Raw genomic sequence first — 16,638 nt, 5'->3', positions numbered from 1 at the left:
TCAGTTCAGTTCAATTTAGGGTATGTTCTCTTACATTGAAATTCAGTTCTGTTCAGTTTAATTTAGTTCAGTTCTGTTCAGCTAAGTTCAGTCAATGAGAACATGCCCTTAGTTTAGGTTCTAATTTCCTTTTCTCCTAAATAATTTATTTCAGCTCCAATTAGTTCAGTTATTTTCACTAAATCAGAATAGACTCTTAATTAAATATTAAAAATTATGGTAAGTAACATACAATAATAAGTATATTTTGATATATAGAGAGCCTTATATAGTGATATAAACGAAAATCGATATAATGATCCTATTGTTTGAGAGTTTAGAAACAAAGGGCAACACGACAGCTAAAAAACTTAACCCACAAAAAAAGTATGCATGCAAATAGTGAAGAGTGGAGTGTAACTCACTAAAACAACAAAAATCAGATTCTCTCTCATTCCCATGCATAATATAACGACGGCTAGAAACATATAACATATTAAATCAAACTTAGGATTATTTTATGAAATTTGCCTTAGAAATACACACCCTTTACCCCCTATTCTCTAAACATGTTTTTACCTCGTGCTTAACCCAGTAATTTAGACATGGCTAATTACATCCTCCTTATTACATGTACATGATGTAATTAATTCACTAATCTTTTAATTTTGGGGTAAAAGGGGATGCCACTACTTCATCGATTTTCTCTATTTACTTCTTAATTTTTATTTCCCATTGTCTGTTTTTTTTTTTTTTTTTTTTTTTTTTTTTTTTTTTTTAAACTAGTACGAGTAATATACAATGCAAGGTACCTCTTAAATTAATTTGTGTAATGACCTCAGTTATCGGGAGCATCGATTTGTAGTTAATTAAGAACTGTGAGAAGAAAAGGCCTGCATAGTGCATATAGTAGTATTATTATATCACATCGCGAAAAATAATAAAAAGGTAATTTGAATTAAGATGTAAAATAGACTATAGAGTAGGTACGTAATCAAGGTTTAGTATTTAATAATATGGAGTACTTTTATAAGATTAAGAGCATGTTCTCTTTATCAGTTCAGCTCCAATTAATTTAGTTCAGTTTAGTTCCTAATTTCCTTCTCTCATAAACAATTCAGTTCAGTTCAGCTCAGCTTAGCTTAGTTCAGTTCATTTCAACTCAACTCAATTCAGTAAATCGGAACAAGTCCTAAGCTATATACACAGTACATAGTCTATTTGTTGCAACATGATCGAGCTATTTAAGTAAATATAGCCCTCTACCTCTTCAATGAAGACCGATATATATAGACAGTATATTGCATGAATCATACAAAAATAATACTTGTTATTTAATTTTTGATTACGCTGTTCAAACTGGTCACTACATTAACTATAATATTAATATATAATATCTATGATGGGAATTTAAAGTACTTAAATGAATTCTTTGGTGATTTGGGGTGTGATTTATATAAGGTTTTAAATAAACTATACATCCATTAAATTACAAAACATATTGTAAAGAACTAAAAACTAACTTTCAACGATATAATAATACGATTAATTATTTAAATCGACTTAATTATTAATGCAATCAGAATAGCTTTAAAAGTATGCAGGAATAATTATCTAAAAGGTGGATATATATTCTCTATATAATGGTACGAAAAAGGATAAAAGATTGTACATACGTCATAATTTCCTCGAACCATGCATGCATGTGTCTTGCTATAATTTTATTACAATACATTGTTGACGACAAGTCCTAATGATTTGAGAAGATGCAATACATTAATATTTTATATGATATGAACTTATACATATTAATATTTTATATGATATGAACTTATACATACGTACGGAGTCTAGTATTTTGTCAATAATAATACTCCCTTCGTTCTCAAAAATTTATAATTTGACTTACTTAAATTAATTGTCTTTTGTACTGTATTTAATTCAATAAAACACAATTTTAATCATTGACATTTTTGGGTATGTATAAGTGTATAACTGTATAAGTGAGTATTACTATAAAGAGAGATAATATATTATATATTTATTATAAATCTTATAATAAGGTTTTTATATTTTAACCACATAAAAAATAAGTGCTAATAAATTGATCTTTTTATGTCAAAATGAATTGTAATTATGAAAGTGCATGTATAATACTATATTATTGAAAAAAAATCAATTAATATGTGGGAATGAAGTATAATTGTGAAATTGCATGTATAATATATTGAAAAAAATCAATGAAGAAATAAAATAAAAAGTAGTGGATGAGCAGAAAGGGAGGAGACAATGGAAATAATAAGAAGACAATAGAGATTAGATTAAGATAAAAGCATGTGTATTAGCAGACAGTGGGGTAGTTATGGTCCAAAGATGTTTCCTTCTTATACTACTAATGTTAATTTTTATTACCTTATAATAACAAAATAAAAGACATATTTGCTCAATTTGTTAAGGACATGTCAGCACGTGATTACCTCGTGATAGACAAATCCCTTTTGTCATCCTTGTATAAAGTATAAAACCATAAGAAAATGACTTGACACTTGTGTGGTGTAGTTTGCTCTGTCGAGCTATCTATTTGATAATCTACCCATATATTATTTATACAAAGTTATGGGTAAAAATAAAAGTCAAAATTACACAAATTATTGTAATAAAGTAGATTTGACATCACAAAAATTGTAATAGAGTATATTTAAGTTACCCTCACAACTCTTTACAATTTATTTTTCTAATGGTAATTAAAAGGAAATGAAGAAATCTAATAAATCAAACTTCAATTCAACCCCTAGACAATGTAACATTGTAACCTAATTCATTCTGATCTATAAATTACAAGACAAACTCTAAATATTAGGAATAAGATATAAGAGGATCTCTACCCTTAGTTCAAGTACAGTCAATTAACAGAATTTGAATCCCATACGACCATACATCAAGAATCTGAAATTATGAAGTGTTAACCTTACTAAGGGTCTGTTCTTTTCAGCTTAATTTCATTTTAATTCAGTTCAATTCAGTTATGTTTAGTTCAATTCCTAAATTTTTTCTCTCATAAACAATTCAGCTCAGCTCAGTTCAGTTTAGTTCATTTCAGTGAATGAGAACAGGCTCTGAATGAGCCTACGTATGTATCACCAAGCCTACATGATCTGATACATAGAGTATGTCTTGCATGGTCTTGAATCTTAATTGTATTAATTAGTAGTTTACTTTGCTTCATATCAGGACCAAAGATTAGACAATCTTCTTCGTTTCTAGTCTCAAACAATCATAATTAATCAAATTATTATATCCTAATTAATTTTGCATTGGTTAATTAGAAGATTTGTTGTACCAACACATTCGTACAATACCGTATGATTCATTGAACATAGGTTTTCAGCATCTCTTGGTATAAGAGTCAAATCTTAATAAGTGTATGTTTAACACATATTATAATTGGATTAACCTTTAAAACATATAATTTAATTATGTAAATCCCAAAAGATTTGGCATCTAAGGAGGGATTTTCTTTATAAAGTTGCTAATTATTTTTTTAATCAAATGATTTTAGATTGGGAATGTAATGTAGATTCACTAGATTGCATGTTTATAGTTTTATATGGAAGGTTGGCTTATTTGACTAGTACAATACAACTGGCAAAATTAGTAAAGATTTAAGTTTGCTTGTAGCTCAAGTAGTCAACCTATGGTTATCCATGTTTTCAGTCTTTTCACTTCCACATTGAAATGAACAAATAGAGGACATAAGAGATTGAGGGATGCCCTCATGTGGTTGGGGGTTCGATACTCATTCCCCCATTTTTGTGATAGTATCTTTTTGTCAATAAAATAATAATAATAAGTTGTTACTTATTATGATATTTAAATTACTCATTTCTCATGAAACTATCTCACTATATAGTTTATCAATAAGGTTAATCCTTTAAATTTTAAAATGAGTAAAAAACCAATCACAATACGATGAAAAGGCATTTGTATTATCAACATAAAACTTATCTCATGTCTTACATTATAATGTTATTAGTTGTTCAATTTAATGTTACTCTAAAGTTGATTAAAAGTTACCCAATAATTATTTGATATGATATACATACATTAATATCGTTAAACATCCGAGAGTTAGGGATAGCTCAAGTTGATAGAACTTCCCTCTCTATATATATGTATTCTTAAACATCCGTTGAACACAAAATTTAATGGAGAAAATATTAACTCTTTTAATCACTATAAGATGAACAAAGGTTTAAAAGTTCATATTTCAAATAACTTTTGAATGTTATCAAAATAAAAACCTTTACAAAATTGTTATGTGACCTTGGATCATTGGATGGGAAAGTAGAAGAAATTTAATAGGAAACAAAAAAATGCATCCCACATTCTCATATGATTGCAAGAGAAATAACCTAAATAACATAAACAAAAGTGTATAATTTAAAATTAAGCACACAATAACACATGATAAATACAATAATGAAGTAGAAAATGCCTAGTATATGGATTAGTAAATCCTACTTCATTAATTCTTTGAAGAATCTAATTACGTAAATTATAAATAAAAGAATCATAAATCAGAAAAGAGTTTGTCAGACTGAGAACATTCTACTTTATACGGAGTAGTAGAGACATACCTTTACATGTACTTTATTTCTAAATGAAAAATACTTTTTTTTGGGCTGTACTCTTATATAGGCCCAACTTGTGATCCAAATATTAGTACTAGTGTACTACTACAACAGAAAAGGTTTAAGAATAATAAAAAAATCATAGAATTTCACTGGCTACCCCTGCAGCCTGGTGGCATCAAAGTGTTGTTGTAGACAAGTGTTGGGCCTCAGGTCAGGGGTTCAAATGCTGGTGTGTGTGGTGGTGGTGATTATTTAAAAATAATAAGAGGTATTTCAAAATATCTTTCTTTTTCCACCCAAAACCAACTTAGTGTTGTGGGACAATGTTAGGAGAATAGAAGGTCGCACTTTCAACCTCGACACCATTAAAGTTTTCATAACAGTGATCATGACTCTTCATAAAGGCATTCTTCTTACTCTTGAACATGAGATCAAAAATATTATAATTAAAGGTGATAATCTTTCAGTAATTAACTCCGTTAAAGGTATCTGGTAAACACACCAATACACCATGATAAATTGATCATATTGTTTAAGACGTTTGTTCTCTTCCTGGCAAATTCGATAATTGGAGCATTCGTCATATCTTTCGGGAGGCAAATCAAACAATAAACTGGATATCTTTCTTCGGACGCATTAGAATTTCTCTCGCGAGGAGGGTTTACAAGAATAATTTAAGATTTATGTAATTATAAGTAAGTTTATATTTTGTTTTTTTAATTAATCACAATATTTTAATCTATAAAATTTATTGTTATAATATTAGTAATTGTATACGAGCATGTAGTTACCAACTAAAAAGTTCAAATATTGTTTCATATGCAATAACGGGTCAAGTTTGGATTTTTTGCATGGTTCAAATTATTTGATCATTATCTATTTCGAGTCATTCGAATTAAGTTGGACAGATTCAAGTTCTCTCGAATCAGGTCGGGTCAGGAACTGACAGAATTAGTCCAATCCAATCCTCTTTTAATTCAGACCAATACTATCCGACCCGCATTCCATTTCTCTCGGACCCAATTTTTTTTTTTTTTTTTTTCTCTGCTTAATAAAAACAAAATTTATGAACTAAAAAACTGAAATTTTAAATAAAAAGGCACTCAGAATGAAAAGGACTTTTCAATACAAGTTTAATATCAACGATCCATTGATCTCATCCAACGAGTCGATTTGATCCTCATAGTGCCATTTTCTTTTTCTTTTTTTGAAAAAATTCTGACAAAAATTTAAATTAAAATGAAATAAAAAGGAGCATTCAGTATGAGTAGGAGGTTTGATTCCATTCATGAATTTGTCGGATTAATATATAAATTCATCATCAATATGCTCAATCAAATTATAAAGTTATAATCAACCAAAAAAAAAAAAAAAAAAAAAAAACCATCAGAAAAAAAAGGATTGAATGCATCAAAAGAGGAACACAAAAGTTCTTCCATCAGACGACCGTCGTGAGATGATAATCCAAAATCATCATTTGACTTGAATTTGATTAATCATAAATGAAAATTGAAAGAAGATGAAATAATAAAATGCGATTTGCAGAAAATGAAGAAGATGAAGAAACAAAATGAGAAGAGTCAGGAATATAAAGAGAAGAGGCGGCTAGGGTTTTGGCGTTTGATTTGGATCAAATGTTGTTGGGCTTCTTTTGGCTTTTCAGCCCAATTACTTGAGTCAGTTTTGGTCTTTTAGTTCAGTCTTTCGTCTGTGTCTATAACTAGCCTTTTGGTTCGTGCCGTGTCAGTGTTTAATTTAGCACTACGTATTAAGTTATTGATTGATTATGTTTGGTCTAATCTAGGATAATTGTATAACTATAACCAAATTCTAATATGGGCCGTCTTGGTTTGCTCAAATACGTAGTATTATTGGAGCTTGAAACTTATAAATCAAGGTCGGATTTGGCTTGTTAAGAATGATCTAAGTTTGGACTGAAATTGAGCTTAGCTAGACAGATTATGTTCCTAGTTCCAACAAATTCTTCTAAACGTTATTTGAAATTTGAATTAATCAAATACGTAGCGACTATGTCAAGAAAAAATTGCGTTGATAGCAGATATTATTATATTTATAGAAATAGTGATATCGTTATATGTCTACTAAGTTTTGTTTGTCAAAAGTAAAAGTGATCAAAACGTGGTGTTTTTTGACATAGCTAATAACTTGACCTAAAGGCTTGTTTTGATTCACTAAACCGAGTTGAATTGAACTGAAATGAATATTTTACGAGAGGGGGAAATTAGGAACTGAATCGATTGGAGCTGAACTAAAATTAAGCTGAATTGAACAAGCCATAAGCGACATAAATTTCATATGTGGTGTTTTGTCGTAACTTTTATCATCATGACAAGTATGACCTACAAAAATACTACTCAATTTAAAATTTGCATAATTTTTTTTTTATTTTTTTATTTTATATATATATAAGAAAAATTTGCATAAAATTGATCATCTAAATACAATATATATGTAAATTACCATAAATTTTGTTCAAGTTACCCTTAGAGGCTTAGACTTACCGTTTTTCGATAAAATTAACGATAATCCAGTTTAAACAACATTTAGTTTTTAAAAAAAATATTTAATCACCCTTTATTGGTTTATAATTCAAACATCACTTGGGAATTAACTAGTTTTATACTTCACAAGTTCACCTATATATATGGAGTAAGACTGTATGAGCACTTTAGAGACCGATCTGCTCACATTTATCCCACTCTCAAAGTGCTTAGTCCATTTATATTAATCGGGCTGATCTTGAAGGATTCTGGTACAATAACGTTGTAAAAACCGATTTTATGTCGTGCATGCGCACGAATATATGGACTTCCTAGTAACAACTTTGAAAAAAAAAAAGTTAACATACACAAATTCTTCCTGCATTACATAAACAAATAAAAATAAAAGAATTTTTTTAAAAAAACCTTTATTACAGTTGTTTTTATTAAGCCTGTCCTAAATTAGTTTGCCGCTGACAGTTGCAACAATTTGTTGAATAACTTGAATCCTGTATAATTTGATACAAGGTTCGAATTCTTTGGCATTTGAGATTATTATTTCAGCAAATTATCCCCAAATTCAAATTTAAATTCCCTAATTTATTCTAATTACTCTCTTAATTGTTCATCTTTAATTGCTAATCTTTGCAGGTTTTCCATTTCAATGGATTGTGGTTCGGTATCACTGAGGCAATCACTTGTACCAAATTCTAGGGTTTCGTTTCAATCCCTTAAACCCTTCAATTTAACGCCTAATTTCTTTTATTCAAGATCAATTCCTCGTATTTCGATGGCTGATCACAAATTCAGTGCTGCCCTCCATATCCAAGCTCAAAAGGTATCTATTTTTCTTTTTTCTTAAATTTTCTCTCTTCCCCTTAATTTGTTTCATTTCATACAACTTGTATATATTTATGAATTTGTTGTAGGATAATTATAGTTTGGTGTTTACATTATTAATTTTATTTTGAGAATCATGTCAATTAAATGATTTATTCAGATGCTAAAATAGGGGAAACTATTGCTAGATTAGCTGAGTGTTAGATTGTTTTGCAGTTGTAGTTGATTCGGTGCTAGGCGGCCGAGTAATGTAGGCTGGATTAAGGATGATTGGTTTGTTCTGCAGTTGTTATTTGGATTAAGGAATTTCTCAAAATAGCTGATATTAGTAACTATTGGATTAAGGAATTTCTCAAAATAGGGGAGTCTTGCAAGAATAGCAGATATTTGGATTATTCTGCAGTTGTTGTTGATTGGGTGCCCGAAGTGCGAGTAATGTAGGTTGGATTGAGGATGATTGATTTGTTTGATGGGAGGCATTTTCTAATATAGGGGAAACTCTTGCAAAAATATGCGAGTAGTGTCGTTTAAAATTGAGGGTGATTGGTTTGGTTTTTTGTGAACCTCAACATCCCTTTATTTATTTGCTTTTCATTATAGGTTTTATTATTTTGCATATTGTGGGTGTTTGGTGATTTTATAGGCCACATAGGAAGTGTTTTGGAAGGGAGGATTTTTGACTTTTTATATGCTATACGCATATACTCGACTTTTGTATCAGTTAGTACTTAGTAGGAGAGTAGTCATATCAAAACCAGAGTTTGTAAGGACATTTAAGGTTTTTAAAGCTGATTTGTTTGTTTACTCTGTAGTCTGGTTCTGGGTATGTATCTTCGGCAGTTTCATCTGCTGGTGATGTTCAAGAGCGTGATTTGAAAATCAAAGAGTGGGAGGCTAGAATCTTACAAGAGGAAATGGCTGCTAATCAGGGCATAACTATTAGAAGACGGCCACCAATTGCCCCTCCTTCGGGTTATGATGGTCCATTTGAGGTTCAAATACAGGATATGTCAAACACTCCTCGTAACATTTTGGAGGAGATTATATGGTACAAGGATGTTGAGGTTTCACAGGTATACTAATCTGCTACTTCCTGTCAATAATGTTATCATTTAAGTGGTCTCTCACACTTGTGCTCTTATTAGTTCAAGGAAAGAAGACCTCTTGATGATTTGGAAAAGGCAATTGATGATGCTCCTCCAGCAAGAGATTTTATTGGCGCTTTAAGAGCAGCTTACCAACGGACAGGATTACCTGGTTTGATTGCTGAAGTTAAGAAGGCTTCACCTAGTAGAGGCATTTTAAGAGAGGACTTCAATCCAGTATGGACGCTTCTTTCTCTCGATTGTATTTTGTTTCATATTACCTTCAATGCCACCCTCACCAAAACAAAAAAAAGAAAAAAAAAAAAGAAAAAAGAGAGATCGGGATACATCTCGTATGAGATTTTAGACGTTCTTGTTGCTGTGTGTTTTCCTGGGCTTCCTCATCTTTTCCTGAGAGTGTGTCTTATTAGATGTTATTTAAGCCTCGATGTAAGGATGCATAATTTCTGTACAGTGATTTGATTTCATATCTTCTGGCATGCAGTGGTTGTTTTCCTTGGGTAAAAAACCATTTCATGTGCTCTATTCCGAGCTGTTGATTTGACCTCAGATTTCAAGATTTTTTCTTTCTGCAGTATGCTTGTTAACTTTGTTTATAAGGCTAGGCTTGTTTTCAACCATATAAGAATTTTTAAGTATGACAGTGAGCTAAATCAGACTGGTCACATTGCAATACCTTTTGGTATTGAGAACTAAACATAGGCTGCTTCTGTAAGTTTACTACGCAGATGATTATTGTCTTTGATTTTGTTTAGCTAAATATCTTAATTGGATTACACAGAGATTGCAAACCAACTATTGACCCCCTTTCTCTCCTTGCATATTCACTTTTCATTGGCCAGGGTAGAAGTGGGTGAATGTTAAAGTTTTTTCTTGCAACAATCAATATATTAACTATCAACTTTTACGATAGGTAGAAGTTGCTAAAGCCTATGAGAAAGGTGGTGCTGCATGCCTCAGTGTTCTGACAGATGAAAAGTTTTTTCAGGTTGAACTCTTGTGGATCTATATCTCTGCATTTTGTTCATATTAGCTATTTAGTTGAGTCATTGATTTCCTTCTAACTTTATGAGCAGGGATGTTTTGAGAATTTGGAGGCTATACGCAATGCTGGTGTAAAGGTTGGTATACGATTGTCCACTGCAACTTTTGTCCATAATTTGAAGTCATTCATCAAATTAAACTTACTTTTGCCTTGCAGTGTCCTCTTCTATGCAAAGAATTTATAGTAGATGCTTGGCAAATATATTATGCTCGCACCAAAGGAGCTGATGCTGTTCTTTTGATCGCTGGAGTTCTGCCTGATCTGGATATTAAATACTTCTTGAATCTGTGCAAGAAACTGGGGTTGGCGGCTCTTGTTGAGGTTTGTTTGCGAAGTTCCTTTTTGCTCTACCACTGTTGTTTCCATGATTCTGCTCTAGCTTCAGCTGTTGCAAGTCTGTTAACTGTTATGAGCTGTTATAACTATTTGGTTCCTCCCATGTAATTCTGTTTGCACTTTGCATTATAAACCAAATACTTTGTCTCTAAAGCTTGGATGCCATGATATGACATGGCACCTTTGTGCTTCAAAATGTGCCAAAAATCCAAGATAATCGTTGTCCTTAGGTTTGAGTAACACCATCATAGGGAAAAGTTAGAGTATGTTATTTATACAAAAAGTCATGTTATTACCATTTGTTCAGATGATTTTTAATTGGTTGGCATATTTTTGCTGTAAATTTTTAATTAGATTGCATGAGTTATTTGGCTTTAAGTCTTTAACACATGAAGAATTCCCTTTGTGTATGCCTTTTCTTTTAAGGTGCATGACGAAATGGAAATGGATCGTGTGCTTGGAATTGAAGGAATCGAACTTATCGGGATTAACAACCGTGACCTTGGTAATACTTTCCTTATCATTTTAACTTATATTTTTGATTAATTGTCATCTTATTAGTGAAGTGCATAGAATATTCTATCATTCTAAACAAGTTGTACAACTTGCGCCTGTCCAGAGACGTTTAAGGTTGACATTGGCAACACCAAGAAGCTTCTTGATGCAAGACGTCTAGAGATTCTCAGTCAGAGAGATATCATAGTAAGTGTTTATTTTGATTCTCTTGTTTGCTCTGTAGTGACTAGTGGCTGCTTGTTTTAAATTTCTTCTTCTCCATCTTTTCTGCGGTTCCCCCAGTATTTTCTCTGATGCCAAACTCCTTGATTTCAGGTGGTTGGAGAGTCAGGCTTATTTACACCTGCTGATATTAATTATGTTCAAGAGGCTGGTGTGAAAGCGGTTAGTTCTGTAAATTTTGTTGCCATCTATGCTGATATGATCCTGAATATTGGGTGCATATTTTTGTTTAAGTAGCATGGTTTCGTGCTTGGTCTATATCATGTATGCAATTCAGAGGATTTCTGATCCTTCCAATCTATAACAGCAGTTAAAATGTATATTCTGCCTTAAAAATTATAAACAAGTGCCGTTGATTGGAACCTTTTTCCGAGGAGGAGGAGGAGGGGGGGGGGGGGGGGGGGGGGGAGGACTGTCGTTGGAAAGATCTGTGACCCATAGGGCACACCTCTTCTGAGGTCGGTGAATATTTTCCTTGTTACCTTTGTGTAATTAAGCCAAACTCAAGGTTGCTCAATGAATATCTCCCTTGTATCCTTTTGTACATCCTACACAAAGTGTTCTCTAATGTGTTGTTTTCCGTTTTAAAGATAATTGTTCGTCTTTGTAGGTTTTGGTTGGGGAGTCCCTTGTCAAACAAACTGACCCTGCCAAAGGAATCGCTACTCTATTTGGTAAAGACATATCGCCGTGAGTTGCTATGTCACACAATGCCGGCCAGTTACAAATCAGAACCAAGAGACATTCACTGTCTTCTTTAAACTCCCTACATTGTGCATTGCCCAATAAATGCAGAGCTAATGGTTCTGTTTGCCCTGCATCCCAATTATTTTGTATGTTGTTGCAACTCTGATTAGATAGTATATTTAATACAATTGATCATGTAACAGGAAAATAAGACAATGCATTAGAGAAATAAAAGAGGGATACTATTCTTGATGCCTTAGGTGTTGGACACTCTTAAGCTGATCTTGTGTTCTATAAAAACATGTTCAGAGGCGTGACATTGTATTTTTGCATGTAGCCGCGGAACTATATATGTTTTGTTTTGTGTTCTAGATTTGTAGCCCTAATAACCCATAATTTGTAGCCTCAATGAAGTACTCCGCAGTGTTGTAAGAAAGCATACTCCGTAATAAGCCAGTTTTTATATCAATTTCTTCAGTTTATTTAATTTTTCATTGCATTGTAAGTCGAATTAAATGATACGTAGTACATAGAGCCCTGAAAGCTATATATAAAGAGCTAAAAGTATTAAATCGACATGTAACTTTGTTATAGACTATTGAGTACGGAGTACAATGATAAGGATTAAGGAGTACGGAGTATGTATTTGAAATTTGGGTTAACGTGCTTATGGGTAATCACAAGGGCTATATATATCATTATGCTAAACTTAAGTACTCAGTAATTGAAATTTAATGGATATGTTTCAGACTTTCAGTGGTATTGGGAAGAGGCTAATTATAAGTTGACCTTTTGGAAGACTGAAGTCTATGCATTAACTTAGCATAGCTTACGAGAGCATTTATCGCCAATTGGAAACCTCTCTTAAAATCATGTAGGCTTTAGAGCAAGTTCAATTGACCTCCTAAAGGGAAATTTATTTATTTATTTTTTATAAGATAAAGGGAAATGATTTTGGCACACAATAAGTTTATTATGACACTCTCTATGTGAGAGCACAGTTTTTGGCACACAATCCGTTTATTATGGTACACCTTTATAAGAAATATGAAATGATATTGGTACCAAAAATAAGTTTTTGGCACACAATAAGTTTATTATGGCACTCTCTATGTGAGAGCACAGCAAAAGCACGTGTAAATAAGTGTAATTATTGTTTATATTTTCATGATTTCCTAACTTTACACAATTTTCTATTGCGTATTTGCTTATATGTAACCCTAATGAGTATGTATAACATGTTCCATATTGTTATTATATCAATTTTTTAATCTTCTTACTACGAATAATATATTGGAGCGGGGGCAGAGTCAACATGGAGTAAGTGAGTAACAAATATTAATAGTTAAAATTATACATTAACACATATGTCAATCAAAGTGTTGTGAAATGTAAATATGAGTAATATAAAACGAAGGGAGTATATAAATTATGACAACGGCCGTTTTTCGTTACCTAGCATAAAAAAGAAAAGAAAAAAAAAAACACTGTACATTTTGCGAGCCCCGGAATCAACAGTGTGCATGTGCTAACAATGATCCATTTGGCCGGTGTAAAGACTAAAGGAGACACCCCCACAAAAAAAAAATTTGGTACACTTAACCACTTCTAGTTATACAAATTGAATTCAACCATGTTTTTTTGTTGCAAACTTAAAATAAAGGTTTTTATTTTACGAATCCAAGACCACAGTCCATGAGTCCACCAGTCTACCACTATAATAATAAGTGGGTTCTTTGACCATGATTGAACTTCCCACTTTTTTCCTGTGTTTATATTGGTCTGTGCTATTTTGCAACTTTCCCAGATCATGCTTTTCATTTTTCTCTCTCCTCTATTTATACCTACCAAATTCCACTCTCTTTTCTTCACCAAAATCACCATTTCCTCTGTTTTTCTCTCTTAAAAATTCAATCTTTTTACAAAGTTTCAATCTTTACTCAACTTTTTTCTCAAAGTTTCAATCTTTACTGATAATAATGGCTGCATCATCTTCTCTTTTATCAAATGCCATTTCTTCTTCTATTAAAACTTGCCAAAAGTCTAAATCTTTTGCATTTTCTCCTGCTAAATTTGGTGAAGTTGGGTTTAAATCTTCTGGGTTTTCTCTTACCAACAAATCCCTGAAGTCTAACTCTGCAAATCAGCAGTCCTTCAGATCTTTCACTTGCAGGAACTCTTCTGATCGTTCAGAAAGTATGCATAAACTTCAATCTTCATTTAAAATATTATTTTTTATAATTTTTTTAGAATTATGTTGCTAATTTTTTTTATTTTGTGGGTGATTTTCAGATGATAAGGTTCATGAATTCAGTGTTTATGAGATCAATGAGCGAGATCGTGAAAGTCCTGCTGTTCTGAAACTTAGCAAGAAGCCTGTTTTTGCTCTTGGTGACTTGATTCCATTCACCAACAAGGTATTGATTTTTACCTTTTTTTTTTCTGTTTTTAAAAAGAAGTTAATTTTTTATAGATTAATTTTGTTCTTGATGTTATTTGTTTTAAGCATTGATCGTACTTTTTGTGTTAATTGGTCTAGATTTCTAGAACTGTCACCATTCTCACCAATATATATATATATATATATTTTTTTTACAATGCGTAACACTTTAACTTTTACATTATTTCACGTAATTTTTAGCCTTTTATGCCGGTTTATGCGCACCTTAATCAAGATGTATTTAACTACGGAGTATGAAGAAACTTTTAAAGAGTGATCCAACAGCTTATACGGAGTACTAATCAGTAATCACTTTAATAATACGGAGTACTTTTAGTTTGTACAATGAGTAGTATTTTTGTATATGAATATGAACAATGTACAAAAAAAAAATTAAGATTTTACTTGTATTAAGAAATGAAAGAAGTATTACCTCTATTACAAGTTATGTGCAACGATTAGACATTTTCTCTCTTTACCCTTTATGTCAAATCGTTGCACATAAATTGTAATGGAGATAGTATTTTATTTTGGCAACTTTTCAATAATAAGGGTGAAAGTGAAACTATTCCAATGATTTCTAAAAATTGACAGATAATGGTAATAACTTTTGATGGCAATTTCCCAACAATTTTTTCCTTGACTTTTTTGTTTGGAATATTTAAGACTTGATTGTATTTAAATTGTATGGATTGATGTTGTACACTTGTACTTGATGAAGTAATACTCATTTGTTATTAAATAATTTTACCATTTGAAGATTCATGTTTGTTGTTACACAACCTTATACTTTAGCCTAATCTGTAATATTCTGATATGACTATGTTTTCCTTTACATAAAAGTAACAAAAGACGGTTAAAAAGAATTAAAATTGACGAAAAAGGGTACTCATATATAGTTTGTGATGGAACAGTTGTACACAGGGGACTTGGAAACAAGGCTAGGAATAACAGCAGGAATATGCATCTTAATCCAAAACAAGCCAGAAAAGAATGGTGACAGATATGAAGCAGCATACAGCATGTACTTTGGAGATTATGGTCACATTTCAATCCAAGGACCATACTTAACCTATGATGAATCATATTTATCAATCACGGGCGGTTCAGGGATCTTCGAGGGAGCCTATGGACAGGTGAAATTGCAACAAATTGTGTATCCATTCAAGATTTTCTACACCTTATATTTGAAGGGAATTAAGGGTGACTTGCCTAAGGTTCTCCTATGTAAGCCGGTCGAGCCTCACCCTGGTGTTGAGCCCTCTCCTGCTGCTAAGGCCACTCTTCCTGAAGCTGCTATCCCTAATTTCACTGATTGATTAAGTAGTTAGTAAATAATTATGTGTTAAATGACTTAAGCTGAGCATCTATCTATGTTTTGTTCGTTTAGATTTAAGGGGGGGTCTAGTTTGGTTGTGGACTTGTGTTAGTATGGAGCATTGTTTTAAATTTTCGTCGTTTCACTTAGCTTGTTTCTAATGAATAAATTCGTAATATTATTTGTACCGAATAATTATTTTGCGTGTTGTTGTTGAATCCTTCAACTTAATTTAATGGCGTACTATTATGTACTTGGTTTGATATTTATTAATCCTAAGTTCATTGTTAATTATAAATATTTAACTTTACTAGGCTTCATATTTTCTCATCAGGGAAGAAATAGGGGTACACTTGGTGTACCAAAGAATATTGTACACAAGTCTCCTATTGGTTGATAAGGAATCTTTTTATTTTATGGACCATACAACTTTTCATTTAAATTTCAAACTCATTTTCTGAAAAATTTGAAATTTGAATTTCAAATAAAACCCCAACCCTTCAAATACCCATTTTAATTAGTATATAATCCAAAAAAAAAAAAAAATCTAATATTTTTTCTCTCTCCATCATTGATAGAGAGCAAATATAATTGAAGGCCAAGATTTTTGTACTACGTTTATCTTATTTGTGAACAGATTTCCGAATTCTTATTTGTTGAACAAGATTTCTGTATTTCTTATATGAAGACCAAGGTTTGTCGTTGCGGTGTTGTCCCATATTTGATGTTGCCGGTGTTTTTCTACCGTCGTGCCGGTGTGTGGTGACCCATTGTCGTTGTTTATAATTAATACGATTAATTTGATGTTAATATTTTTTTATAAAAATATGAACTTGTTAAATTATAATATTGTTGAACTTGTATAAATTTCATTGAATTTGTTCATATTTCTTTGACTTTATTGTTGGAATTTGGTTGAATTTGTTGCCGGAATTGTAATTGGACAAACCATTTCCGTCCAGGAAAAATAATTTCAAAATCAAAACAACCTAAGGTGAGAGATTAAAAAATTAA

The 16,638-nt window shown here is 31.7% G+C and overlaps 2 protein-coding genes and 2 non-coding genes across 4 annotated transcripts; 2 read left to right on the top strand and 2 right to left on the bottom strand.

Annotated features, from left to right (window-relative positions):
- Window positions 1-5,871: 5,871 nt before the first annotated feature.
- Window positions 5,872-5,943, bottom strand: LOC145557189 (small nucleolar RNA Z105). Its single transcript, XR_014092240.1, has one exon. It is a non-coding gene; the product is annotated as a small nucleolar RNA Z105 (small nucleolar RNA).
- A 51-nt stretch (window positions 5,944-5,994) lies between these two features.
- On the bottom strand, window positions 5,995-6,097 carry LOC145557214 (small nucleolar RNA Z161/Z228). The gene has a single exon (XR_014092263.1). It is a non-coding gene; the product is annotated as a small nucleolar RNA Z161/Z228 (small nucleolar RNA).
- Window positions 6,098-7,322: 1,225 nt separating this feature from the next.
- Window positions 7,323-12,335, top strand: LOC145556589 (indole-3-glycerol phosphate synthase, chloroplastic-like). The gene is made up of 11 exons (XM_081618242.1): window positions 7,323-7,642; window positions 7,766-7,952; window positions 8,767-9,027; window positions 9,100-9,276; window positions 9,974-10,048; window positions 10,137-10,181; window positions 10,262-10,426; window positions 10,868-10,946; window positions 11,061-11,143; window positions 11,273-11,341; window positions 11,790-12,335. Exons 2-11 carry the CDS (start codon window positions 7,779-7,781, stop codon window positions 11,871-11,873), a joined length of 1,212 nt encoding a protein of 403 aa, XP_081474368.1. The 5' UTR covers window positions 7,323-7,642; window positions 7,766-7,778; the 3' UTR covers window positions 11,874-12,335.
- Window positions 12,336-13,576: 1,241 nt separating this feature from the next.
- LOC145556585 (allene oxide cyclase, chloroplastic-like) lies at window positions 13,577-15,819 on the top strand. The gene is made up of 3 exons (XM_081618239.1): window positions 13,577-14,062; window positions 14,159-14,283; window positions 15,221-15,819. The coding sequence occupies exons 1-3, from the start codon at window positions 13,609-13,611 to the stop codon at window positions 15,623-15,625; spliced, it is 984 nt and encodes a 327-aa protein (XP_081474365.1). The 5' UTR covers window positions 13,577-13,608; the 3' UTR covers window positions 15,626-15,819.
- The last annotated feature ends 819 nt before the right edge of the window (window positions 15,820-16,638 follow it).

Source organism: Chenopodium album, chromosome 8, assembly GCF_948465745.1.
Source record: "Chenopodium album chromosome 8, dcCheAlbu1.1, whole genome shotgun sequence".
Taxonomy (NCBI): Eukaryota; Viridiplantae; Streptophyta; class Magnoliopsida; order Caryophyllales; family Amaranthaceae; genus Chenopodium; species Chenopodium album.
The sequence above is the reverse complement of the archived record's forward strand: the minus strand, read 5'-3'. Positions and strand labels throughout refer to the sequence as shown.

Coding starts and splice junctions, on each gene's coding strand:
- LOC145556589 (XM_081618242.1), top strand. CDS start 7,779: ATGGATTGTGGTTCGGTATCACTGAGGCAATCACTTGTACCAAATTCT. Junction 9,028..9,099: donor AGGATGTTGAGGTTTCACAG/GTATACTAATCT, acceptor TGCTCTTATTAG/TTCAAGGAAAGAAGACCTCT. Junction 9,277..9,973: donor TAAGAGAGGACTTCAATCCA/GTATGGACGCTT, acceptor CTTTTACGATAG/GTAGAAGTTGCTAAAGCCTA.
- LOC145556585 (XM_081618239.1), top strand. CDS start 13,609: ATGATTGAACTTCCCACTTTTTTCCTGTGTTTATATTGGTCTGTGCTA. Junction 14,063..14,158: donor CTCTTCTGATCGTTCAGAAA/GTATGCATAAAC, acceptor GGTGATTTTCAG/ATGATAAGGTTCATGAATTC. Junction 14,284..15,220: donor TGATTCCATTCACCAACAAG/GTATTGATTTTT, acceptor GTGATGGAACAG/TTGTACACAGGGGACTTGGA.